The sequence below is a fragment of the Syngnathus scovelli genome, chromosome 12 (genome assembly GCF_024217435.2).
Source record: "Syngnathus scovelli strain Florida chromosome 12, RoL_Ssco_1.2, whole genome shotgun sequence".
In the NCBI taxonomy this organism is placed as follows: Eukaryota; Metazoa; Chordata; class Actinopteri; order Syngnathiformes; family Syngnathidae; genus Syngnathus; species Syngnathus scovelli.
The window spans coordinates 11,497,363-11,525,004 of NC_090858.1; the positions used below are offsets into that span (position 1 = coordinate 11,497,363).

At 46.7% G+C, this 27,642-nt stretch overlaps 2 protein-coding genes across 2 annotated transcripts; one reads left to right on the forward strand and one right to left on the reverse strand.

Annotated features, from left to right (window-relative positions):
• Window positions 1–131: 131 nt before the first annotated feature.
• Window positions 132–19,822, reverse strand: cep170aa (centrosomal protein 170Aa). The gene is made up of 22 exons (XM_049736531.2): window positions 19,678–19,822; window positions 15,342–15,479; window positions 14,116–14,205; window positions 13,280–13,361; window positions 13,109–13,164; window positions 12,817–13,033; window positions 11,878–12,003; window positions 10,426–10,575; window positions 10,049–10,348; window positions 7,863–8,222; window positions 7,376–7,656; window positions 6,947–7,024; window positions 6,266–6,386; window positions 4,660–6,171; window positions 4,526–4,576; window positions 3,634–3,913; window positions 3,119–3,329; window positions 2,632–2,799; window positions 2,461–2,549; window positions 2,287–2,380; window positions 2,167–2,218; window positions 132–2,003 (listed from the first exon to the last, which is right to left on the reverse strand). The coding sequence occupies exons 2-22, from the start codon at window positions 15,444–15,446 to the stop codon at window positions 1,720–1,722; spliced, it is 4,707 nt and encodes a 1,568-aa protein (XP_049592488.1). The 5' UTR covers window positions 15,447–15,479; window positions 19,678–19,822; the 3' UTR covers window positions 132–1,719.
• A 1,201-nt stretch (window positions 19,823–21,023) lies between these two features.
• On the forward strand, window positions 21,024–26,814 carry rtkn2 (rhotekin 2). The gene is made up of 12 exons (XM_049736541.1): window positions 21,024–21,214; window positions 21,679–21,875; window positions 22,282–22,328; window positions 22,426–22,479; window positions 22,543–22,660; window positions 22,820–23,020; window positions 23,303–23,397; window positions 23,809–23,915; window positions 23,996–24,127; window positions 24,661–24,829; window positions 25,455–25,562; window positions 25,688–26,814. The coding sequence occupies exons 1-12, from the start codon at window positions 21,080–21,082 to the stop codon at window positions 26,272–26,274; spliced, it is 1,950 nt and encodes a 649-aa protein (XP_049592498.1). The 5' UTR covers window positions 21,024–21,079; the 3' UTR covers window positions 26,275–26,814.
• The last annotated feature ends 828 nt before the right edge of the window (window positions 26,815–27,642 follow it).

Sequence of the window (27,642 nt, forward strand, 5' to 3'; positions counted from 1 at the left end):
GTAGCTGTACACACAACAGTTTTGGTGGTCTTCTACTAAAGATTATGCAAGTGACCTAGGGAGGAACCCCCCCCCCCCCCCCCAAAAAAAACTACAATGATCAACATTTTATCTAAAAGTCAAGCCAAACATTGAAGTGGATGTCTCTTGATTTATTGACAGTAAATTTGCAGTTTGAACAAATATAAAATACATAAAACATCCACAAAATATTAAAAATAAATAAAAATTGGCTTTGTTTTCTCTTTACAAACAAAATAACTGATCAGACAACAATGAGACTTGGAAACAAATGAAAACCTACTGGTACCAAATATTCACTTCAAATGTTTTACTTAATCTAAAAAAAAAAAAATGTGCCCTGCGATTGGTTGGCAACCAGTTCAGGGTGTCCCACGACCGCGATCCCCGTGGGTACAAGCGGTATAGAAAATGGATGGATTTGAAAGTAAAACCCTGGGGCACAAAAAAATAAAACAATTTACAAAATATTTCTTTCCCCAACATCTTTTGTTCTTCACTTTCTGCATCAGATCTCATTAGCCTAAGTACGACCATTGAACGTCAAGAGTTTTGAAGATGAAAAGCCATTGGGGAAGTGGTTTAAGACCTTTAGTGGATACACGCGGACAAAGCCGCAGGATTTTTGCTCGGCTCCTTGAGCACAACGTACATAACATGAAGCCACACGCTACAATCAGAAAAAGAGGGACGGAGGAGCTGAGATGTTCAGCAGCTTCTTAAAGCGCAAAGTGACACAAATTAATATTAAAATGACTACAAAACAACATCAGTATTGAAATATTATAAAACAACAAGTTAATACTTTTTTTCCTCCTCCAAAATTGAAATTGAAGTATAAAAAGCCCAATTGCAAATTATAGGACACTTCAAGTGCTGCTACAAGCTTCATGGCATCGTATCCAACAGGCCAAATCAAGATAAGGCAGCAAAGACAAAAGTTAATGAGCTGAGCTGCACGTTAGAGTCATCAACTCTGGTAAGTGGCTATTGTTTTAGATTTTTATGGTAAATAGCCTCCACACACACAATATGTAACTAGTAGGATGACAAGTCTCAGTTTTTCACATGCTACTACTGGGCAAGTAAAAGGTTTATTTATATATTGACAAAAATAAAAGACTTATTGGGCGGACTGTCAAGTGTTGAATTGGGTATAAAACTGCATCGGTTGACTTGTGAAATAACGGGACCATTTCCAGTACAAAGTGTTTGTTTTTCAATGTCACATTAAGGCGGCAGCTGCTTTTAATACTCAAGTGCAAAAAAAGGCTGTAAAATATGCATTCTGTTGGTCTGAGAAGTTTGATGGAGACTCTTGTTGGAGGGACAATGCTTTTAAGGCAAGACCTTAATGGCAAAGTGTTTGTTCACGTGCCGGATGAACTGCTCGTGTTCATTTGTGGCTCCATCTTAGTATTCATCTTTTTCAAGTTCAGTCAAGTTTTCAGTTGAAAATCAAAAAAATAACTAAAATGCCCTTTTGTCAGATCCAAAATACAAAAATGGAAAAACCTTCGTATTTAAACTGGCAGGTTTTCTGTCTGCTTTTTTTCTTTAATTTACAGGATTTTAACTTTTTTTTAAAAAATGATCAGGATCAAGTGACAAATCTTAGTAAAACTCAAACAGATCTTTCTTGCTTTTTGATTGCCAATTGTAACTGATTTGAACGAACAATAGCTGGACGATTTTGTCTCACTTCTGTACAAGGGCCTCCTTGCCGCTGGGCCGCATGCGAGTGAAAGGCAGCGCGCTGACAGAGGCTGAACCGAGACCTACGGAGCCGTCGGACGACGGAAGCCTGGCGGGCTCTCCGGACGCCGGACGGATTTCGGGTAGCAGCTCTTTAGGCGGGAGATGCTGGGGACCTGTGCCGGCGGAGGACTGGGCCGCCAGTTTGGCAACCTGAGGCTTGGTGGGTGAGATGGGGCTGGCTGCCGCATCCAGCGTGCCGTCCGGGTCCAGCATTAGATTGATCACTGGGACACACGCACACACAATGAGTGTGAACTGGCTTATGACCAAGTGCAGGACATAATATTCGGTACGTGACATGCAACATTCATGTGGACATTTTCAACTTGAGTGAGCGCATAAAATGGACGCATGACAACATGTGAGAAGTCCAAGCGTGTTATTCACCTTCCAGCTGCATCTCGACTCTTCTGAGCTCAAGTAACACGGAGGAGATCTCCTGCAAAATGAGCAATCACTCAAATACTGCACTCAGATAAGTTAAAAAAGTTGAAGATGCTTGAGTACCTTGTTGGAGGACGTCAAGAGCGGGACGTCGCTTTCGGATTTCAGTTTCCTGTCGATATCCTCCCAGTTCCTGTCCTGATCCTTGAACAATATCCTGGACAGTGACAGCAGCATCAAGATGAAATCGAATTGACCATGCTTCATGAATTTTAATAATAATGAGGGTATACTAACCGGATTTTTCCAGCGGTTTTATCAGTTGACTGTTTGATCTTGGTGGACAGCTGAGAGACTGAATGGATCAAAAGGCTGTCCAAAACTGCCTAGAAGGACAGAAGAATGCAACGCGTCAACATGCCCAGCATGTCTGCCTCATGGTGGTGCCGCCTGCGTGCATGTGCTCACCTCCTCTCGGTTCCACGTGCGTCTCCTGAGCGCCCGAGGCTCGTGGCCGTCGGGGGCCCGGGGGCGGAGCTCCACCGGCTTGCCGTTGATCTCCGGCGTCTTGGCACCCTCAATGATGGGAGGGATCTTGCGGAATTTCAGGCTCTCATCAAAAACGCGGTCGACGAGCTGGCAACGTTAAGAACAGAAAACAAATTCAGATGAAAAAAATAAAAAAACTGTAGATTAGTAGACAAATACAAAAATGTGACCCAAAAAAGGGGAAATCAATTAAAAATAATTACTGAACAAAAAATGAGAAAAATGGTCAGAAAAATACTTGAATAAAAAAATTGAAGATGAAAAACAAGGATAAACGGACAACATAAAAAAAACCCTCAAATTTCAAGTTGTGCGAAATGGTGTCAAAAGGTTTTTATACGTGAATGTGCCGTCACAGGCACAGCATAGCAGGCAAAGCGAGAAGAAGAGCAAATGGAGCTGGCACCTGTCTCATGCTCTCCTGCAAGTCGGGCCGCACCGGGCCTACCTCTTGGCGCGTGTCGACGGCTGAGCTCGGGGTGGTGGCGGCCGTGCTGGGCGGTGTGTCGGACGAGCTGACCGAATCGATCTTGCCCGCCACGTCGTGGATCTCGCGCGCCAAGGTGGCCAGGTCCTTAGCCAGGTCCTGGCTGATCCTGCGCACACATGGGAACAACCTGTTAACCATCAGACAAGGCGATTTAGAACATGGCCAAAAACATGCGGCAGTCATTTTTCAGTAGGGCTGAACAATTCATCTAATTCAAATCTACATCCCATCCTTCATTAGCCCTTTAATCTAGAATGCCAAAATAGTTTTGTGTGATGCAGATTGATTTGTTGTTTTTTATGTGTGAAAAAAATACATTGAAAGGTAACCTAGAAAAAAGTCCTAACATTTAATTGCAATATTGAGGGAAATAAAATTTTCTCTAAATGGCTCAGCCCTACTTTTTGAGCATGATCAGAGTGACTCAATACCTGGCTATCTCCTCACTGTGCGCCGTCCAGTCTCTGATGTACTCGTCCTGCTCCTTCATGCGGTGTTTCAGCACCGCTGTGCCCACCCCGGGCAGCGCGCCGGAGCCCGAGGCAGGTGTCGCAGTGGCACCGGGTCGGGAACCTCGGGGGGGTGTGGGGTGATGCGGCCGTGTGTGGGGACGCCCTCCATGCTTAGAAGCGTTACGGGCTGAGCCAAACTCTTCCTCCGAGGTGGACGCGTACTCAGGCGGCAGGCGTCTCCACCGGTTGCTGCTGGACACTGGGAAGGCGCAAACAGAACGCTTTAGTTTCACTTACGGCAATTTTCAGAGTGTTACGCATCTGCACAACTAGGATCCTACTTGAGTATGTATTATTTCCTTTTCGGGAAAAAAAATAAATAAATCGAGTGAAGCAACGTGTTATTAAATAAAAAATAATCACACATTGCAGCAAAAAAATAAGTCCGGCAACAGCAAAAAACTGCATGAATGCAGCTTCCTGCACCATGACGTGATGAGACATGAACACTTTGTGGCAAGTAATGGGTGTCTTGATGACAAAACCCCACAAGAGGGAGCCATGTTCCAAACCCAATTACTATTTTTACTTCAACGTTCAGTCAAGCATTTGAGTCGTCATCACAGTTTTGAGTCATGGATTACAGGGACAACTCACTGCAACACATTGCAAGACCTGGGTCAGCATCTGGACACAAAATGGCAATCCAAAAATTCTTCTCACTGGTCAACTATTGCTCACAAGTTTCTTCTACATTTCTCTTGAAAAGTTGTTTCAGAAGCTGTTTCTGTGGATGCAACCCAGGTCTTGACACGTGCGCACACACGCAAACACACACTCCGAACTGGATTCTACAGAGCCAGTACAGTACCAACAAGTTCTTCATCTGTGTCAGCGGCACCAGGCTCTGGATGAGAGCTCTCTGGACGATGAAAACCAGCGTGAACATTGTCGCAACACAATGACAACAGGCCGATACAACAAAAGTCTGTTTCACTTGCTCACCTGTGGGAGAGCAGTAGCCAGTCGTAGCCGTCTTGGTTCTGGCCTCGTTCAGCTTGGACACGCTGTTGGCCCTCATCCTGGGGGTCAGCTTGCTTTCGGTGGGCGTGGACGAGCGCAAGCCCAGACGCAGAGCTGTCTCAGCCGAAAGGCGCGATGCGGCGGCAGAGCCGCGCGCTGCGGTGCACTCCGAGTCGCTGCGCGCCGAGATGGAGCCCACCCGGTTGCGACGCGGCTGCGCCAGCATGTCCAGACGCGACAGCGCCCCACGGCCCGACGGCGGTCTGGACGTGGAGCTTGTGGTAGACACCTCAGACGCCACTGACACTCGGTCAGCGTCGGCCAGATCCGTGTCCGAGGTGTCACCCAGTCGGGCTCGGCGGAGCAGGGAGGCTCGGGTGGGCCGCGGTTTGGGCAGCGCGGCTGGCTTGCTCAGAGAGGACGAAGCGGCGGTTTGGAGATTCCGGTTGCTTTTGGAGGAACCGGCGCTCGCGTTTTTGGCGGACCTCCCGTCGTGTTTGCCGTCCAAGCCGTAACTGGAGTAGGTCTCCTGGTCCGACGAGAGGATGTCGGAAATGGGGAAGGAAGAAGTCTGGTCGTCGTCGGTGAGATCGAGGGAGGGTTGGCGTGCCCTGGAAGCAGACGGCTGAACCGAGCGGCGCGCTTCAGTTCGACCAGCTGCGTCGGCGGTTCTGCTTTTGGCCTTCCTCTCCAAGCGGTCTCGCGCGCCGGCGGAGACGGCGGACTTGGAGGCCGCGCTCACGCCGCTCTTCTCCCGGTGCATGCTGCTGAGCGAGCGTCGCTTCTGCGCGCTGCCGGCCTTCGCCTCGGCGGCCACATGACTGGCGGTGCTGGCTGTGTCCACGTCTGACTCTGGCGAGATGGAGTCGGTGCGAGGGTGGTAGCCGTACCCTGAGACCTGACTGCTGATGCTGCTGCTGGTTTTAGTGGTTTTCGGCTCAAGCTTGTTTTCGTCCCTCAGTTTGGCCTCCAGGAACGCCATGACGGCCTCGGTGTCTTTGAGGAGCGTGGCCGTATCCATGCTTCCTGCAGAGTCGCTGCGCTCCCGGCTTCCCGCTCCGCCCCTGTTGATGCGTGGAATGAGCTCGGCGGGGACGCTGTTGCTGGGCTTCTCGATGGTGAAGCTGCCTTGGCGCACCAGAGGCTTCCCGGATTTGTCCTCGCCGCCCTCCTCCTCCTCCTCTTTTTTCTTTCTGCGCTCCACACTATCAGAGCTTCGCACGGCGGTCTTGCGCGGAGAAGAGGCGGCACTTGCTTGGCGTCGGCCGCTCACATCGCCGTTCTCCATGAGAGGCGGCGGCGATTCCCCGTCGCCCTTGTTCTCCTTTTCCTGGGCTTCTGTGTCCTGTTTCTCTCCGATCTCAGACCTCTGGGTCGGCGCTTTGGCGCGGTCATCCGCGGGGAGAGGGGGGAGGCTCCTGCGCTTGCGGTCTGTTAGACTTGATGAGGATTCGCCTCGGTTGAGGGCTGCGGCGGACTTCAAGGCATCGCATCCTAAGTTGACAATTGGTGAGACCAATCACTTAGTGAGACCCGAGCCAAGCTGTGTAACTCGAGTACCCCGTGTGGTGACCGCGTAGGTGTATACCTCTTTCTTTGTCCAGGAATGTTGTCGTCGTCTCAGCTCCAGAACCTTCGGGATCGGTTCGGGTGTGGTTGGCAGCTAAACTGGCCCACTGAGAGACCCAGTTGGAATCCGCCGGAAGCGGCTGTTGAGACAAGAGCCATCGTCAAGTGAAAATGCAGAGAGGAACTTGCAGTATGTGATTGCACACAATCGGGCGGACTGTTAGCCTGAAGTGGAACACAAATCCCAGCTCATGTAAACAACACTTTACTCTTGCCACAACTTCACCTCTGGGGTACGTGGAAGCAAAGTATGACATGGTTTGGTATTCTTCTTGGGAGGGGGCAGAAAAAGAGAGCCAAACATGGAAAAGCAGAAAGACTTGCTTCTGCTGCTGCACACTGGCCTTTTTCTTTTTCAATGCAACTGCCTGCAGGGCAGTGTGTCCGATCTGGGTCACTCTTGGGAAGGGAACGTCTATTTCCACTGACTGGCGAGAAGAGGAGCCGTCCAGCCTTGGGTAGGACTACGACTCCTGTTTCTAGACTCCACTAGAAGTCTTTGAAGTGTTCATTGAGAACACGACAGCGGCATCAGAACAATATGTGTGGTTTGCTGTGAGCTATGACAGCAAGAAGCGGTTCACAGCACGACCACAAGCGACACCACACAGACTGTCAATCAAGCAAAAACAATGATTACCTCTTTTGCTGTCTCTGTTTCCTTTCCTCTTCCCTCCCCTTGGAGGTCTGTGTCCTGGTTCTGTTGCAGCCCAAACACCTACAAAGAAGCATCTAACTCTCAATGCTCAGCCAATCAGATCACATTCTTGTTCAGTGGGCTGTATGATATCCACCACAAACACACCTAATGTCATTAGGAGGCCAACAAAAGATTCCTTTTAGTTAAGAGGCAGTTGCCACCATAGCAACAAGGACACATCAAGCCAACTGGTCACAAAAAGTACCAGGAGCTGCCCTGCAATTAGTGCCACTTGATGATAGCAATTAACAGAACACTTGCTGTTTTGCCTGCACAAGCCAATAATTACATCACTCCTTGTAAACGACGTTGTGTCGTAACACACCCGTTTGCTTTTCAGCACAAGTGTCTCCTTTATAGCCTCCCTACCTTGTCAATCATGCGCCGGGCCTCCTCTTCCTCCAGGTTGCTGTTTTCCAGCTCAATGGTGTAGGTCCCGTTATCGCTGCGGTCGTCCCCCGCCTCCCTTGCGGCCGCTCGCCCCGTGCTCGAGATGTCCTCGCTGGGGCTGGTGGGGCTGCCCGTCGCCAGCCCCGTGCCCACCGAGCTGCGGCCCACGCTCGGGTCTTCCGACCTCTGCTTGAGGAGCACGCGGGCCGCTGTGGGGGCGCCCGCAGCCACTGTTGCAGAGATTGGGGCTTGAACTTTACCTAGAGTGGATCCAAACAATATTGGTCTGATAATTTGAAGGAGATCCAATACAAGATCATGCAAAGAAAAGCAGCAATGCAACAATGCCATAACAATGCCTCAAAGCAGCAGCAAACTATAACTGATTGAATTTAGCTAGCTGTAGGACAGCACGCATATTCCAAATCATGTCCAATTCTCGGAACAGCCTGTGTTGCGTCATTACCTGAGTCCGAGGCGGCGCTAGCTGAGGTGGAGATGCTAAACACTTTGGGCTGAGAGGGGGGCTGCGGAGACAGCCCCTCACCGCCGGCTGCGCTCAGCAGTGGTGCAGTTTGGGAAAAGGAATACGAGCGCCGCTTGCGGGGGTTCTCCTCGTCGTAGAACTCGATCATAAAGGCCGTGCGACCGCCGCCTCCTCGAGAGCCACTCGCCGCGTTCTGGACGGCTGAGCCCGCTCCTCCTCCTGACCCAGAGCGGGCGTGTGCAGCGTTTAGACGCTCCTCGAGGGCGTGGCGCCGGCTGGCGAAGCGCAGGCCCAGGCCGTTCTCCGAGTCGCTCTGCGTGCCATCTTCATGTTTGCTGCCTACAAGGATGACAAGTCACAAGTAAACATCAGCTCATGCTAATTCACACCACAGCGACAAATGTTTGTGATTGCCTGGTCTGTATTCATAGTCAAACGTAAACTGCAAGCATGTGGCGGATCGATGTAGTGCAAATGTGTGTTTGCGTGAATAAAATGATTATAAATATAATTAGAACTCAATCAAAGCACATCCTCTGGCACTTCAACACCAAGATTTTTTCTTCTACAATTTACATTCCTGCCATGTCCCATTTGGGTGTGCCATAGTGGACATGGTGCCAGGCTGGCCCAGCACATGCCCCCTGGCTCAAAGAAAGAATTGGGGGAAGGGGGGCACGGGAAGAAGATGACAATGAGGAGGCTGCAGTAAGGGGGGGAGGAAAAGCTTCGGGGATGAAAAGAGAGTAGGGGGTGCTGAAAGGAGATTTGAGAATTAGAAATCTTGTGGGGGTGTAGGAAAAGAGGATCTGTCTGCTTTTAAGGCAAAGAAGAAACAGTTGGCGCAAATAAGGATCTGCCGAGTTAGCATCTAGATTGTCTAAGAATGTTAGACGTTTTGAAAAATGTGTGTCTTTCATTTAAAAGGCATCAAGTGGGATAAACAAATGCCTTTATTCTTCTGTCCGCCAGCTCAGACAAAGAAGCTGCTAGTTGAGAACAGAGGTGCCACTTAGGAGACACGGGCGCTCTGCACTGCTTGCCACCACGAGTCTCACATGCAAATACACACGGACACCAACACACAATCTGCATTCGACACCACCGCAGTTTTTCATGAGCTGTCAGACAACATGTTTTTCTTGTGTCCGGACATCTCACCAGCCACTCCCAGGACTGACCCAGAAAGACTTGAGCTGTGCGTGGGCTCGTCCCGGCACTCCAGAGGTCATCTGCGGTGCCGAGAAGCAAACTGTCGTAGCAAACTTGCTTTTTCTGGATTGGTGGCTGTTCATCTGCTGCGCTTGCGTTCTTTTTGGTTAACGAGGACTATATGAGCCTTCACACTTTGTGAATGTAACAGACATGCCTTGAGCTACTTGCTGCTCAGCTATTCTGACATTCACCTGACAATCAAAATTTCTTACTAACAAGCAACAAATATATGTACTCAGAGTCACCACATCATTACTAGACAAATATTAAGTCAAATCTAACATTTCCCCTACCTCTGCTCAGTTTGTGCACACGCAGCATTCACGTGAGAAATGATTGACATCTGCCCTAAATCAGTTCCTGAATGACTTACATTTGCACGTTCCCACATCCGTGACGGTTTAGTCCTGGTTCTTTGGTTCCTTGCCATCCGCTGCTTCTTTGCCCCTTAAACCTTGTCCAACGGCTACATCATGGCCTTTCTCCCCACCACGTGGCAGCCGGGGCGACTAAGCTGGCTCGCTGGCTGGCTCGCTCTACTTGCTGTCTTTGTCCAATCGGAGCTGGCGTTCATGCAGCGGTCTGCATGACGGGGAGGTCCGTTTGCCGCCCACCTCCTCCTTGACACCCATAGTCAGCAGTGTTCTCAAAACATGCCTCTCCGTCTTTAATAGTCCGATCACACTGTTTGTGTGCTGCCTCCACTTGAGCAGCTTCCAAATGTTGAGACATCTTGTAGACGGAATCACCAAGTACACGAGACACGCCGTCAACCCCCCTCCCCCTTGCCAAATGAGCATCCTTACTTTCCACTCCAGCCATTTTCATCAGCCGCCTGTCTGTCTGTCAGGCGAACCCTCCCCCCTTATACATCATCATAAATTGACCTCCATTTAATTAAGCGAGCACTCCGCAGTTACTTGGACGAGAAGCGGAGTGCAGTTGCTCACCTTTCAGCCTTTTCAGATGCACCGGCACATCACTCTTGTTACTCTTGCTGTCGTCCTCTGTGGACTCGCCGCGGATGAGGGTGGGGTCGTTCTGCGCCAGCCAATCGGCCACCTTGCTCTCCGACGCCATCATGGCTGCCTGCAACGTGCTCAGCTCTTTGCTTCCCGCCCCTCCGCTGCTGCTCCTCTTGGCCCGAGACCTGTGCTGGCCGGGCGTGAGCTTGGAGACGTGGTCTTTAATGGTGACTCTCCCGGGGGAAGGGTTGTCAAACTCTATCGTGAAGGAGGCGTGGCCTTGAGCTGTGGATGGCGTGCAGTTTTAGTTAGCATGGACTTGTATATTTGTCGAATCCGAATGACCGCATCGAAATCGTCACCTGCACTGCCGGGCGATCCGGCCCCCTCGGTGTCCTTGGTCGGGATCTCATGGATGCCGTTGGTGGCCACGTGACGATGATGTTCCTTAGTCGGGATGTCCGTGTAGGCTGCGTTGTGGCAGTCCTCTCCACGATGACCTTCTTTGCCCTCTGTGGATTAAATCACCCAAAAACTAAAAACATGAGCAAGTGTAACAAGATAAGAAAAGCAGCTTTTGCCGTCCCTTTTTGGCTCATGTTATGTGAACGGTAAAAGATATGCTAGTGGACATGTTACAAATTTGCTTCGCCAAGCACATCAGTTTGTTGGTAAGAACAAAGGAAAGCTCAGTGGGGTCCTAAATATGATAAATGATGCTTTCACAAAATTAGAAGGGCCATCTGCTTCATCTCAAGGGGCATTTGTAGCACTCTACAGCTCTGTGACTAAAAAGAAAACAAACTGAAATGGAAGAGAAGAAATAGTCAGGCCGATGTGATGCACGTTTATGGCGCGCTGAAAGTTTGGAAGAGAATTAGCACATCCTAAGCTAAAGACTGAGAGAGGTCCATTTTAATTCTGTGTGTGTGCTTGTGTGATGGCAGAAAAGGGGGAGCTGCTTGTGCTATGGTGTAACCCAATCGGTCAAAGGCATAATGCACAAGGAGGAAGCACAGGAGGGGGTTGTTAGCTTGGGCTATTCACTGAGGGGAAAAAAAGAAAAGGACGCACACAAAAACAACAAAACACACAGACACATTCACACTCAGAATCTGCCCTCAATCTGTCTCCCCATCTTCACTTCATTTGGCCTCACACATACTTAACAGACTGAGCAAGTTCTGACAGTTTTCAAACAAGTATGGGCTCAAGATCTTTCTTGACCTCCTCCCCCCACAGTAATACGCTACAAACAAAGTCACCTTACCTACGTCCACGGCAGACGTCGCCGATCCCATTTGTCTGCACGACTAATCAAAAATGAACACCACCAAATATAGCTAGAGTCCATATGTAATCTGCATGATGGGCAATGCGATCAATCCGGCAGCTGAAGAGCCCGGCCCAGTCTCCATCCAGATGTGACGAGAGATTTGAGGCCGCTACAGTCTAAAGCAGTCTGGGCCAAACTGATTTGATATTGCTAAGCTCTTTGACCACTGGTGCAGTCCTTAATCTTGTTACTCTACACAGCATCAGTTGACACGACCCCACTGTCAGACAACCAGCCGCACACACACGCGCACACACTCACATATACAGTTCATTCTGTGAAAAAGTCTCTTTGTGTGCGCTTGAATGCACATCACCAATGCGCACACAAATGCATTGCCTGTTCAGACACAAACAACGGCGGGTATAACGGGGCGGTGTGTCCTGCTCCTAATGCTCCATATGTGGCATTTTAACGACTGTGATGTCAGTTGTGAACTTGAACGTGAGCGTAGGCTACAAATGTGCACGCGTCCTACCTGCGAGCTCATGCTTCTTGCCAGTTGTCTTGCTTTCCTGCTTGAGGGAGTTGCCGTCGTCGGGGTAGCCCCACCACGCCGGCTGGCCGTACAGAGGGGTGCCGCGGGGCAGAGCTGCAGCATCTGCTGGAAACAACACAGGCGAACTTCATGCATACACCGTGGAATGTGCTTCTCTGTGCTTTAAATAGGGCTACCCACAAAGGAAGTTTGGGGAGGTTGTGATATAATTGTGGAAGAAAATAACTCCTTGAATTAGCAGTTGAGGATAAAAGAAGACATTTTATGACCGTCTATTAGAAACATATGAAAGAAAACAAGCAGCCAAAGTGTCGCCCTAATTAGATTCTTTGTGAAAACAAAACCTCGTCCTTCACCTTCTTTTCACCCATGTGCCCCTCGTCTAGGCTTAATCGCAGAACAGTATAGCAGGATAATTACGGCTGTTGCCTGGCAAATTGTGTGCCATATGTGGAGCAAATAAAATCTATGCCTTGCACAAGCGTTGAAAATTGCCTTCGTACACTTCCGTACATTCTTTGGGCACATCTGCGATTGCCAACACTCACGAATAAAAAGTGATACTGGCATATGGCGGCTTTGTATGATGATGAAACACGATTGCCTAATCTCGAATAATAACGCACAAGCTCCACGTGGCCTTATTTCAACATCTGGAGCTTAAAGGGGACCCCTGCCGATGAACGATGTCTGTGATTAGGAAGGAAAATACGCATTTTGAAACCAAGTAAGTGCATGTTGGTAAGGGAACACCCCCAGCCTCCCCCCACCAAGATAAACCCCCAGAAAAAGTGAGTTTTCTAAAAGAAGAAAGACTCTGTAAAAATCTGGACTGTACAATCCACCCAAAAGATACAGACTTAAGTCTTAAATTTCTCTGTTGATAAATGAATTTGTTTGTTCCACATGTGCTCTCACCTCCAGTTCTTTCTTCAGCCTTGTCTGCAGTTTTGGGTGGAGGCTCTTTGGAGGGAGAGACCCCATCTGTGGTTGTTTGGCTTGGCCTGGGGGTGCCGCCACTGGTAGCCTTTTGTGTCTTTGATGGGGTCTTCAGGGGGGACTTGCTGGTGGTGGTGGTGCTTTCACCTTTGGACGGCTTCTGGCTCAGCTGGAGGCCACTGGTGAATTTTTCATGCTGCAAACAGAAGACGGATGGAGGTGAAGACCGCGACGACTCTTTCAAGCAGGTGGCGCTGTGCTGCCATCTCACCTTGAGAGCCTCCTCGGGCACGGTGAGCTCGCCTCTCTCTACCGTGAACCAGTTGGTATGTGAGAGCCAAATTAAGGAAATACACGCGACAGCCGCACCAGATGCATGCAACGTTTCCCTGAGGAACAACGGCAGTAACGAGACGACAAAGCCGTGGGTGGATGTGAAGGATATCGTATCCGAACCTCAGTTTGTCCTCCAACTTGAGGGTGATGTACATCTGCTCTTGAATGCGGACATCGTTTACAAAGGTCTGTGGGGAGAAGAAGCCGAAAATCAGAGCTGCACAATCCATTATTTTGCATCACCTTATTGATTTATTTACATTCCAGAAAGTCATTGGAAATGGAAACTAGAGGGAAAAGTGACACACTATCAATCCCTAAATACAACATCCATCCATCCATCCATCCATCCATCCATCCATCCATCCATCCATCCATCCATCCATCCATCCATCCATCCATCCATCCATCCATCCATCCATCCATCCATCCATCCATCCATCCATCCATCCATCCATCCATCCATCCATCCATCCATCCATCCATCCATCCATCCATCCATCCATCCATCCATCCATCCATCCATCCATCCATCCATCCATCCATCCATCCATCCATCCATCCATCCATCCCACAACCAACGGGCTAAAATACCCATAGACCGACATCAATGTGCTCAGCACAGCAGTACAGAAAGCGCATCAGTCAGAAAATGACCCAATCGGACTCTGCGAGCAATCTGCTGAGTCAGCAGCCACAAAGTTCCCTTGGATCCATCTAAACAAGCGAATTGTGGGTGACACAGCAGGAAGCGTCTCTGACTCGGACTTCCTGTTGAAGATCTGCAAAGGATGTGAGTGACTTGCTGCGTATGTGTTCCAAGTGTGTGTGTGTGTTAATCACTGCAATGAGTGAACACCAAAAAAAGTTCACCTCTCCTGAATATTTGTCATCTGCCTTTGTATTCTGAAGTCCTCCACATGCTTGGTTAGAAGCACTCACCCCATTGAGGCTGCCGAGGTCCTTGACCTTGTGTTGGTCTGAACCAGGCTCGTAGTTGATGACGGCGTGCTGCTTGTCCACACTGCGCGACTGTAAAGCAACACGTGGCACATTTGATTCAGGTCATCGAGTGCAAACTGTTCGTCACTTCCTGTTCACATGACTGAAGAATGGAAATCATGTCAGACAAACTATTTGAAGGCTGCTTTTCTGCCGATAAGGATGAAGAATGCGAGTATAAATCCTCCAAGCACGTCAGGGTCAGATGGAGAAATGCTTTCAGGCCAGTTTGAGATTTGCTTTGCCTCGCTGGCACGACGTAAGGAATTGCCCTCTCTCATCTGTTCTCCTGAGATTGAAATGTGTCGATAAGCGCTGAAATGCACACGAAAGCCTTGAGAAGCTCCTCCAGCGGGCTGAGTAACACAGATTACCTTAGCGAGATTAGGCTGGATCAAAGGGGATCGCGAGGGACTGAGCGGCTTGTTTGACCTCACATGTGATTTTTGGCGCCACACGCTCAGGAGCACAAACAGTGGTGATGACTGCCAAGTTGCAGCTCATGAAGATGGCAGTGCTTAAAGCCAGTTAACTTGTCTTTTAGGATTTACTTGCTGCGTGACACAATAAATAGATGATGGGTTTGGGTGGTTGAAGCGGTCACGTGATTTGCAAATGCTTAAAAAAAAAAAAAAATCACGGCCAATATAAAACGGGTCACTAAACAGTGAGATGAACTTTTTACGTGGCATTGCATCAGAAATGAAGACAGATTATGGCAGAAACAAACTGTGACAGCATTCGCGCCATCTGGGAAAAGAAACTCGACAAGCTACTTTTACCTCTGCCAAAAAGGTTCTGTTGTCACAGGCCTCGCTTCTGCAAGATTGCACAAACTACTCAACCGATTTTTGAAAAATGTGCAATAAAGATGTGAATGCAGGCACTCCCCCCGTCATTGAGCAAAATGCATGAATTTTCATTTTCAAATGAAGAAGGCAGAAAGTGCTGCAGCCAAAAGAGAAAATAAATGTCATCCAAATATCTGCCCCACTTTCTATTAATAGCGCAATGACCTCAAGTAGTCACAAGCTGGCAGGCAAGAAAGTCTCTAAGGGCCACATGGACACTGACTCAACGTGCATGTAAACATGTTTTGCCAACGCAGGTGGAGCACGCACGCCACAAAACGAAACTTCCTTGCACTTAGTGCACATTGACCTCACCTGTAGCATGAGCTCGCAGTCGTCCCGCCCGACAAAGATCATCTCGCGGGGAAGCCGGTGGCGAGTCCCCCCGCTGCTGACCAGGAACCAGGAGGTGACGCTCATGTCTGTACCGCTGCGGCTGCTTGTGTTACACACCTACAGGGGTCAGGGGTGGAGTCAACAGAGATCAAATCAAAACACGTTCTGGTGCCCATTCTGCTCGGCCGGTAGGTGGAATGAGCTTGCGCAGTGCCGCAATATGACGCCCAGCTGAATCTTATGACACATCGGCACGTTTTCTCCTCCTCTCGCACTGATCATTACCAGATGTCGGAGGAGGAAGTGATGTCGGAATGTTGGCCGGCCTTCCCAGCAGGACCGTTAGCTCTCTCCCGCCCCACCCTTACCACCGCCCTCGCTCGCCTTCCTTTGCATGAGCTGGAAAGGAGGTCAAACAAAAACACGCTGACTAGCAAGTTGCAAGAGGCCCGTGAAATGAAGTTATTCTGGCTCTGGCCAGAGACGAAAACAACGCGAGCAGAATTGAAGTCGTCTGACTGGCTGTAAATCACAGCACATGGGAGGTCATTTTCTTCATTAAATTTTCCGCCGCGTTGTCACAAGATGAAGGTACAACAATTTTGACTTGCGACTGGATGGCGAAACCAGCACGAGTTACATCTTCGTTTCTCACCTTTTTGAAGGAGGCACTGAAATAGGCACATGACAGTGCAAAAAGGAAGAAAAGTTCGCCAAAGAGGGAATTAAGCGCGTGTCTATTTGACCTTGTAAGTACTTGGTAGTACACCAACTCAATCATCCCTCGGGTAAAAATTTTAATCAACAACATTCGCCATCATTCGTTGTGCCGTAGCGCCTTACCTCTATTTTCTAAAAGTCACAAGCAACAGTCATGCTACAGCAAATGAAGAGGAATGGCCATCTCATGCTTTTAGCAGGAATTCCCCAACCCATAGACCTCGACACACACACACACAAACACGCACAGCCTGGGGAGTGAAAGGGTGGGCTTATTCTGAAATGACAGAGTGCTTTGTGTGGAGGAGTCAGGAAGAAGAGCGCTTCCTGCAGAGGAGGGCACTCATCCTTGTCGAGCTTTTGAAATCAAAAATGAATGGCAAACCGTTCATGTCAACACTGTAACATACTAGTTTATCTGCTGCAATAACTTAGTAGGTTGTTGCCAGTACAACGTTCGTTCGGCTTCCGCCGGGTGTGCGGCATGTTGGGTTGATACAACATCTGGCTCGGCATGATGATGGGTTGACTCACACGCTTGACCCATAACACACACGCACTAAAGTAAGCGGAACAGATAGTTGAAGTGGGAGCTGTTTGGGGAAGAAAGGCCAACTGACTCACGCCGCGGACACACTCGCCAAACTCGTCCCTCGTAGAAGGGCGCGGTTGTCCGCGGCACAAGAACAAACATGGTTGAAAAAGTGCTTTGTCTATTAAAGTTCATCAGGTGACAACAAAAGGATGGAAGCTGCCTCTAGGCATGAGTAAAAAGCAATTCACAGGTAAAGTGTTGAAAATGCTGACCTGGGATCAAGATGAATAACAACAAACAAAGTCATTGTCTTTGTGAGCTTTGAGATGTTCCGAGAGCACAAAAAGACTAGCCTGGACCCCGAGGGCCCGCAGACCACAAAATAAGGCGGCATGTAAAGACTAAACGACTCAACAATCCGTGGTCAGTCAGTCAGACAGACAGAGGGGGCTGTATTGTCATCACTTGAGGCCATTGAAGATAAACACACACACACACAAACAAAGCATCCGTACAATCAATAGCTTCTCTTCCAGCAGACAAAATGGGGCATGCTCCTTGTGAAACAATGACGACGTAGCTTTTTGTACCTTAATATGTGTTATTGTTGCTTGCTAATGTAGCATGAGGGTGGGCGGGGCTTGTCCCATACGTGAGCATATGGCACTAAAAAGGGAATCGCACAAGCAGTTGGCGAAAGGAACAAACAAGCACACCTCTATTTAGCCAGCACCCGTTTCCCTTGCTGCATTGTTATTGGCACACACACACACAAAAACACACACTGCAGGCTGTCGGACACAATGCGCCCACATGCTCAGTGACCTCTGTGCACCTCATGACCCACAGACCCACATTTGGAAATATCATGCCGCTTCATGGACATCATGAAATGTGCAGCAATCCACAATAAATTTTCTTTACTGCTGAGGTCAAGTGTTAGGGCTGACAACAACAAAAAAAGTCACCCCAAAAGCTGCCAATTTTGGCACCAACGAACACAACAGTCAAAATATCTCAATGCTCATCTGACAGCAGGACGCAAGCCCTTAAGCAGAACATGTGATCACTTCTCCAAAGTTGACGCTATGCTGGTGTGAAAGCCGGCAGCAGAGCACAGGACAAAAACAGGGAACTGCAAAACGTCAATATCAGCGTAACAACAATCAGAATGAAACCAGAACCGCTGCACAAATAAGACATCCATATCTGAAGCACAAAACAAAGTAGGAAGGCGTCTGTCACACCCAGAGACAGATGTGAGAGTCACTTGAGTGTGTGTGTGTTTTTACGTGTAGTTAAATGCAGGAAAATGAAGTGGAGGAACGCCCATCATGTTCCACAACGAGGGAGCTGAAAACATTCGACACCACTGACTTTCCAGTTCATCATCGCAGAAAAGCTACATGACCTTCTTGGACATTTCGACTCGGGCAAATGTGAGAGCCGCTGTTGCTATTTTTAGTCAAGGTGACGCTTATCAATGCCATCGGTTCTACCAAATGACATTAGCATACAAAGTGGAACGCTCTGAAGTCAAACCAACATTTTTTTTATGCCTCAAAAAGTAAAACGGAACCTGCAGCTACAAACAGTCATTGTGTGCGCAAGAGGGGATTTCAGCCCAGTAAGCATTTTTCAAATTGCGCTCAATTTTGGGGGTCTTGCTGTAACGTGACACTCAAAACATCACATAATCGCAGAAGAAAACAGAAGTCACTTCCTAAACTTCCTTTGGTACACAATGGCTGGCTGTGGACAAGCCACACAACAACAAAGTCCTCAACTCAGTACAGAAAACATTTTCTGACCATGGAAGTGACAAAATGTGCTAAACTGACTTCTACACATGATCTCAGGCTACTACTGATCTTCCCAGCAATCACTTCCACTGGTCTGTGATCAGATTTCCCCACAAAAGCTGCAAGAACTGTGATAGTGATCCAGTTTTTGTGGGAGCCACCCAGCCTACCACAGGCCACATTTGCAGAGAGGAAACGAAGAGAAAAAAATGGCAGAGGAATGGAGAACGAGGGACAAAAACTGAAGTGGATGGTATTATCTTAACATTCTATGGCTGCATGCCCAAACAATCTTGCAGCTGAGGAGGAGGAGCCAGGGACCAGCAACAACATAAATGTGTACAAAAACATTTCGGTTCAGTATGATGAGAGAAATGCATACAATGCATTTTTGGGGGATGTACAATGAGGTTTTATCACACTACAAAAAAATTAATAAATCAAGGTAACTTTGCTGGGTTAGGAAGCACCGCACAGCACAACAAAGACCTCATAACCAACCACACTTTTTCTGTTATAGTGACAGCAAATGTGAGCAGAGATGAAGGGTCACTCCAGCTCACATCTGCTACATGAAAACAAAGTCTCCCCCCCCCCCCCATATTAAAGAAGGGGGGTATCATCATACAGTAGCTTCCTATTCTAATAGAATAATATGTGACATTTGAGATGCTATCGCGTGTCAAATGAGACAAAGCGTGCACCATTGGACAGAACTCGTCTTTTTGGTGCATCCACGCGTGACCAGAACTGACTTTTCGCCGGCAGTGCAAATAAAAGCCGGCGTTTTGAGTGAAGATGTGACGAGTAGTGAGAGGCGATGCTTTCTTTTGGTTTCGCCAATCGACACAACGCAACACAACAGTGCGGCTGGGGTCGGCCATCGCACGGGGCTCCATGTTTGGCTAACCAACCCATTGTTTGTTTTTTTTCCCCAGCAAGATAAAATTTGTCATTTTCCGTCATTTTTTATTTATGCTATTAAGTTAAAATATTACTTGAAAACCCGTGACGTGGTAGCCCTGCTAATTCAACTGACGTCAAGAGATGAGCATCAGCGAGGCGACTTTCCTTGTCCTCCTCCTCATTTTTGCTACCGTCAACTTCACGTGCGCCTCACTGGTCGACTCCTTCCCCCAAATAATACGACGCCGGTTTGTTTTTATCTAATGGGCAAAAGTGTGATGTTTCCGTTCGTGACGTGGCTTGCTGTCCCGCTATGTGTTTATGTGCGAGAGTGGATGAAGCCCAGCCCTACCGTTGCTGCCGCAGTAACGTCTGGCTCCGGCCTTCTCTCCCGCGGTTCCTACTCGCTGCCGCTGGTTAGCCGGCAGCAGCCACACAGGGTCGTCTTGGAGATGTTGACCAATTTCGACATATTCCGGTTTGGCGTTTCAAATTAAAGTAGACATGAGTGAAATAGCACAAAGGATCCGGTCATCGTGGCCCATTTTGTTCACGATTGTTGTGTTTTATTGTGAAAACATGACTTTTGTAGTTTTCTGTACATTACGTTCGTCTTGATACTGATTTTCCATCGCCCTCTCAAGCGCTTGTGTCGACACTACAGTCGTGGACGCTTCCAAGTTGGCCAGAAGTTCCGTTAACCAGCACCGAGTGGGCGGGTTTCCTGGTCGCATTGGTCACGTCTCAAATCTCCTTGTTATTTGCTCTGTGGTAACCCAATTGCGACTGGCAGGCCCCAAATAAATATCTCTATTTTCAATTTTCATCAAAATAACAAAAACAGATAACATATTAGGAGCTATCCACTAAACATTATAATGAACAATACAATTAAAACATGAAATTTTAATTTTGCAAAAAAATTGTTGCTATTGAGTATATCCAAAGAGTGACAAGTCAAAAAGTGAAACTCAAATCACGTCTGCTTTGTTTCAAGGTGACGCGGTGACGTAGCCTATTGTCAGTGCAACGGCGCTTGGTGTACAATCATGTACGTGCCGGCCCGAGGGCGGAGTGGTTTGTTATATTAAATAAATCACAATGAATACCTCTTTTTGGATATTTTGTTTGATAGTACACTGCTTTGCAAAAGTGTCACCAAACTACTTGCACACCCGTGTCTTCATTACAGTGTGTGTGTGTGTGTGTGTGTGTGTGTGTGTGTGTGTGTGTGTGTGTGTGTGTGTGTGTGTATGTGTGTGTGTGTGTGTGTGTGTGTGTGTGTGTGTGTGTGTGTGTGTGTATGTATGTATGTATGTATGTGTGTATATATATATATATATATATATATATATATATATATATATATATATATATATATATATATATATATATATATATATATATATATGTATGTATGTATATTCATTACATATATACTGTAAGTATATATATATATATATATATAAAATTGTCATGACGATTGCGTCGACACCCACATTACGAATCAACAAATGCAAGATGTGAATACAAAAACGTATGTATTATATTAATATATTATAATATTAACAGCTAATTATTAGTAGCGGAAATTAACCCTGTCATCCTGTTTATGTATTGAAAGAAATACTTTTGTTTGATAAAATTATTTAATGCCGGTTGACATTATTGGCAAATCGAACGCCCCCATTTATTTGAAGTTGGAGCAGGAATGTGCACGCGCTCTCCAAACAGCGAATGAAAAAAAAAAAAACATGGACGACCAGCGGGATTTTCAAAATTCTAAACGAAACAAGAACTTAAGCATGGCCATCTCTGGTAGCTCTGCCGTGGCCATGGAGATAAAGAGGAAGAAAATACGAAAGAGTGCTTTATTCCAGCAAACGGAGGTAAGAATACAGTATTGCCCAGATTCTGCTGTTTGCATGGAGTCAAGTTGACAACTCGGGTGACGCCCGATTGGATCCAAACGCACCGTAAAAAAGGAAAAGATAATAGCGTGTTAACGACATTCGTATTACATGAAATAACTCCTAAAACCTTAAATAACTTCGAATTTAGTTTGCTTAATACTCGTAGTTTTATGTTTGTAGCTTTGATAGTCGTGTTTTGCAACGAAATGGCCAATGTAAAATGGACACAGAAATGCAAAAATATGGCAACTTTAACCTCGTACTTATCATATCAAACAAGTTAGTACAATATGCATGCTATAAACTGTAAAATGTTTTTGGTAACCTTGTTTAGTTTGACAAAAGTGAGAAAAACTCTCAGAATGATGTTCTGCACAATGAACAACATTCAAAGAGATGCCATCTCTTCCCATCTTATGTGTAAACGATTCTCCTGCAAGAACTCAAACCTTCAAGAGAAGCTGGACTTTGAGGTGCGGATGCGAGAGGGAGCCTACAAGCTGCTGCAGGCCTGCAGTAAGAGAGAACAGATCCTCAGCGCCTCCAGGAACCTGTTGACCTGCAACGCCAGGATCAAGGCCTACATGGGTCACATGCAGAAGACAAAGGAAGGGTACAATTTGACAGAAGTCAGCAGGTAATGTGTCAAAATTCACTCAAACATTTATTTTGAAATATGAGGGATTATAGGTCAATATTGGGGTTCAGAATTCACGTGGACCTTTTCATTTTTGTCATTTTAATTAGGATAAAAAGCTTGAAAATGAAATAGTTACATAGTAAAATAGCACACATTCATCAGCAATTACATACATATTTACATTTATTCATAATAATCTATATTTTGTAATAAAATATTAATTTGTAATGTACTACATTTCATCTTGGTTAACAAGAAGCAGAATGAACAATTAACTGGTGTATTTATCTTTTTTTCTACTTCCTTAAGTTGAACTCGCCCCTTTTTCCAACTTACTCTTCACTCACTGAACTGTCTTGTTGCAACGATTGCAAATATTATTTTCAAACTGTGATTGTTGCAGCAAGTCAGAGGAGCGTGTGCCATGTAGAGGAACAATTGCTCTGTCTGGTGAGTTGCCATCTCGTTCTTTTGTCATGCCTCAGAACTGAGAAAAAGCAAAAGATGAGCCACTCAATTCAGAAGTTACCACTTTGCTCTGTTGCAGGGCTTCGTATTCCATTGATGTGGAAGGATCAGGACCACTTCAACAACAGAGGAAGTGAGTTTCTCATTCTAAGATTGTCATTACTCCCTTTTTATTCTTAACCTTGTATTTTTATAGGCTCACGGCGGGTGGCCATCTTCTGTGTGATGCAGATGGGCTGCCAGGTGTTTGACACCAAGATGGCAGTGGTGGACAGATCCATTACGGACGTCTGCTTTGAAGAAGTCGCCATCTTGTAAGCGCCTGCTGTACGCCACATACAAATAGACGTTTTGTTTTATAGCCAATTATTCTGCTTGAGTCATGCAACAGTGATCCCCAAACGCGGTGCAGTTTAAAATCTCTATGGTCTTTAATAATCATAATATCGATCACGTGTTTCCAAATATGGCAGCAAAGATGCAGTTCCCGATTTTAAGCTGCGGGTAGAGCTGTGGAGCTGCGCCGCGGAGGACGAGCTCACCCTGGTCAACACACCGAAGAAGCTGGCAAAGAAGCTGCGGAATTCCTTGGGGAAGACCGCCGGGAAGAAACTCTGCCCTCTGCTGGATACTCCAGACCCCGACACCTTCCTCCAGCACAACCCGCTGCCGTCGTATGTCGTCGTTCGTGTTTTTTTTTATTTATTTTTTTTTATGTGTGAGCAGCCCACTTCGCCGCTGGCTGAACCATGCAGCCTTTGTCATGTCTCCTTGTAAGTTTTTCAACACCAAGTGAGTGTTAAAATGGGATTTCAACATTGATTTAATGTGAGCACAAGGGGGATTTGTCACAAAAATAATAATAATAAGGGGAGATGCTTTTGAATGCACTTTTTGAAGTCTGTAGCACACTGCTTGTATAGTGAAGTGCTCTGTATTGTGTGTTCTTGTTCCAGAGGAGCCAAGTTCAATCTGCTTGCCTACTCCACCATGAGACTGCCTGAGGCTGAAGGCACCTTCCAGTCCCATTCGCTGGTGGTCCTCCAAAATTGTAAGAAATCAAAACACATCTGGGGGTTTTCAGACTATTTTATCTCTAGCTTTGTCAGGCACAACTTCTTTTTTTTTTTTTAAACCAATAATGCAAATATTTTCCCTTCTAGTGTTATGGGCTTATGAGTCCAGTTGTAGCTACAGATAAAAATATCATCTCCTTGGGGGAATTCACTCAGAAATATATGTAGAATTGATTATCCCATCAATTACTCTGGTAAAAGCACAGAAGAGGCCAGACATGGTTGCGGGAATCGCAAATGTGGTTTGACAAGTATTCTAGTTTTGAAGCAAAAAATATTGACAGCAAATTATTGTAGCTCTGCCTCTTATAGCTCACATACATTGCCTTCATCTGTTAAATGTAAACCTAATGTCAAGAGTTTTGGGCTGCTTTCCTCCCTGTCAGCTGATTGTTCGTCCTGGCTTCCACTTTACGGCAACTTGTGCTGCCGCTTGGTGGCCCAGCCTGCGTGTATGACGCAAATCGTGATGGCCGGCTATCTCGACCACAAGGTAACGTCTACTGCATTTGTTCTTCCAAGCCAGAGCTGGTCAAAGTCAAAACGATGTAACTGACATGTGTGTCCCGGTAGCAAAGCGTAGCGGGCCTGGAGCGCCGCTGCAGCCTCTACTGCGTGCTGAGCGCCGCCACCTTGTGTTGCTACTTCAGCCCGGAGGAGGCGGACGCCAAATTGCAGCCGGCACTGCGGCTGGCCGTCAACAAGGTGGGGCCAGTCACCTTCGCAATCGGACACGCCTCTCTTCATTTCACGCTCGCTTAAGCTTGTTGATTAAAAATGACAATGCCGCATTGCCACTAAAACGGTGCGGTTGGCAATGAGGGAGGGACGGGCAAGATGGCACAATTAGGAATGAATAAAAATCATTCAACGTTGATTTACTTAGAGGTGCTTGAAGGACTTGCACCTGTTTCCTCTTCTAGTGAACATTTGCCACACACAATGTGCTGTTTTCATGCTGCGTGTCAGGCTGTCATTTACGCTTTACTTTGAACAGAGTAAAAACGGGATCTTTGGATGGCAGAGTGACTTTTTTTTTCAAGTTCATGAAAGAGGTTCAAAAGTCTGGAGATCGTAAAAATGTTTCTTCAAAAGCAGATGGAAAAGCAGTCTTCTGTAAGAGCCATGCGTGCGGATCCTCAACAAAATCAAATCGCTTCCAGTCAGCTCCAAAGTTTGCTAGCTACTCGTCGACTTTTCCTTTTCAAAGAAGCCGTTGTTTGGGTACTTCCTTGCAGGACACTCGCATCCAGGTGATGGGAAAGGAGTCGGGAGGGAAGAAGTTTCGCAGTCTGTCCATCATCAACCCTTGCCCAGAGGAAAACCAGACTGAAATCTTCACAGCAGACACCAGCGAGCAACTGGACCAGTGGCAGGAAGCGCTGCATCAGCACCTCTTTGATCAGAGTGAGTCCTCCACTCACAGTCAACCCCGAATATTGGTAATGTTGTATTTGCATTTTCAAATTTGTCAAATGAGAAGATTAAAGTGCAATGTAATCACCACCTATTTCTCATATGACAATTTCATTACATTTCAACTGCTCAGGCACACACTACAAACAATTAGCACATATGGTAATGAAAAAACAAGAAGCCTGTGGCTAAGCTAGCACCAACACTAAATTTGAATTGAACAAGAGTGTTTGGTGACATCATCTTACTGGCTGTACGGGCGAGGTTTGTTTTTCAAGTTGGAGGGAAGCGGAAGCCTTCTCCTGCTACTGCTGATGTGTGCCATTATGTCCTGACGGGCTCCCGTAGTGCTTCCGCCATGTTTGTAGTTCTTTGAGTAGCACTTCGTCAAACTTCTGTTTGACCTGCCAATAGCATAATTTGAGGAAACAAAAAGAGCAAAAATACTCATAAAATAAGAGGCAAAGTGTGCTTGCTTCATAACCCATGCAAACAGCTCCATTTTTACACTATTCACTATGTTTGATGTAAAAAGAAAACCAACTGTGGGTGGGATCATTTTGCTGAGTCTGTTCATGTCCATTTGTTGGAAGAGTCAAGTTGTTGTCTTCTGCAGGTCAGTGGCTGCACTGCTGCGAGCAGCTCATGAAAATCGAGGTGATGTCGCCACGGAAACCATCCCTCTTCCTCACCAAGCAAGCCGACTCTGTTTACAACGAACTGAGTGAGTCCTGTGCCATATAGAAAGACCGATTAATTGACAATTAGCTCTTTAAAAGTGAGCAAAAATTGGAAAAATCTCCTCACAACCTCCATTTCTCAAGACTTCACCGTATATGGTCCTTGCAGGCATCAATTCTCCAGCCAAGATTGAGAGCATCACTGACATCATCCACAACAAGATCCAGGAGACTGACGGCCACTTCCTGATTGGTCAGCAGGAAGCCAGAGAGCCTCCCAATTGGTCGGCTCTTTTCGGCGGCTCCCGCTCACTTGTATTGCAGAAGACGGCAGCTACTAAAGTTCTCTCACCGAGTCAACGCTGCACGCCGTGTTCAAGCCCCAAGCCTTGCTCCAGCTCCACGCCCAATAGTGGCAAGAAACGGCGTGCCCCGCTTCCTCCCACCACACCCGACGCTCCGCCTCCTTGTCACACTCCTCGCCCTGACAGACCTCCTCGTCCTCCTCTCTCGCACCCGCAGAAGGAAAACACTTCACGGGTCAAATACAAAACGGGAAGGCCGTCTCTGGATGCCAAATTTTCCGCCATCATCCAGCAGCTGCAGCAGCACAACAACAAATACAGCGGGGGCGCTCCGGCACTGAGCCGCAAGAACGCGCCGCTCGCTTTCACTCAGGTCGACAGACAAGGCGATGATGCTCCCACACTGAGGAGCAATTTGAGGAAGTCCTGCCGAGAGAGGATGAACTTCTAAGACAACACGGAACACGAAATTGGAATGAATCAAGATGAGTGGGATAACATTTGACATTCTCTAATGCGAAAGAGATGACAGAAGGGAGACATTTCACACAAACATGACACTACTGACAAGCCCCAGCATGGGTGTGCAAACTTTTGTGCTCAAGACGGGGCCACATTTCATTTTTAATAGAGGAATAGAAATGCAGTGGACCCCAGCTACTGTGAATAGCTAACATTTGTATAGAATTGATGGCCACTATAAATGCATTGAAAATCATTTTTAACCCCCCCCTACAAAAATATATGGACAAAGCAGAGATAAACTCAATTAAAACAGGCAAAAGGGTAGGCACCCCACCAAAAAAGATGAAAAAAAATCTGCAAATAGATGAATAAATCCGAGCTGCAAGTATGTGGGGGTCCACTGTAGTATTTTTTTTTCCCATTCATTAATTTCTTAATAATAGTAAATGATTTTCATTTCAAATCTGTATTATTACTAACTATGATTAATCTTGCTAAATAGAAAATAAAATTATTTGGTATTTTATTATTTTGTGTGGTATTTTATCCAAGCAGGCAAAAAGGCAGCAAATACTGATCCAAGACTGAATGAATGTGAAGCTAATGTGATGAATACCTTTGTGTGTGCGTGAGAGGAGTTCGCAAAAGCCTTGAAAGGAGCGAAAACAGATTGCCAGTGGGTGTTGAGCTCGGGAGGAGCGCGAGTGCAATTTAATAGTCCCGTTGTGTTGCTTATAACGCTCGCTTTGCAGAGTACGCGTTGGCAATTATTCATTAGACGGATCGGCCACATAAACAAGAGTTCATCCGCGGTCGTGGCAATGTAATTATTTTTATTTTATGCCCTTTTTATGAATGGAATCACTTCAATTAGTTTGACATCTCCCAAAGCAACATCTGACTTGCAAAAGAACAATCATGGGACTTTATGAGCTCAGGCAAATTTATCTGATTACATATGTGGGTGCGTGTTTTCTAGTTTGACACATATCCTTAGGGATTTTGGCCGAGCAGCTGATCCTCTTATTTCTTGTATTGATTGATTGACGATATTAGAAGCTTTCAGGACAATGTCCTGAATTTTTGCTTTGACATCACCATCAGTGGAATTTTGCCCAGCTGAATCAGTAAACACGAGAATTAATGTCATACTGACTTGGTGGATTTTCTTTCTGTCCTTGTCAGAACTTATTGGTTCTGACGCCTGTTTATTTTGGGTGTAATTACAATGTTGACCACGAGACGGGAGCACACTAGTTGGGACACTAAATTTGACAAAAAAAAAGTCAGTCTCACAGGCCACGCAATTAAGAATCATGAATGCAGCCTATTCACACCTGAGCATCAACAAACA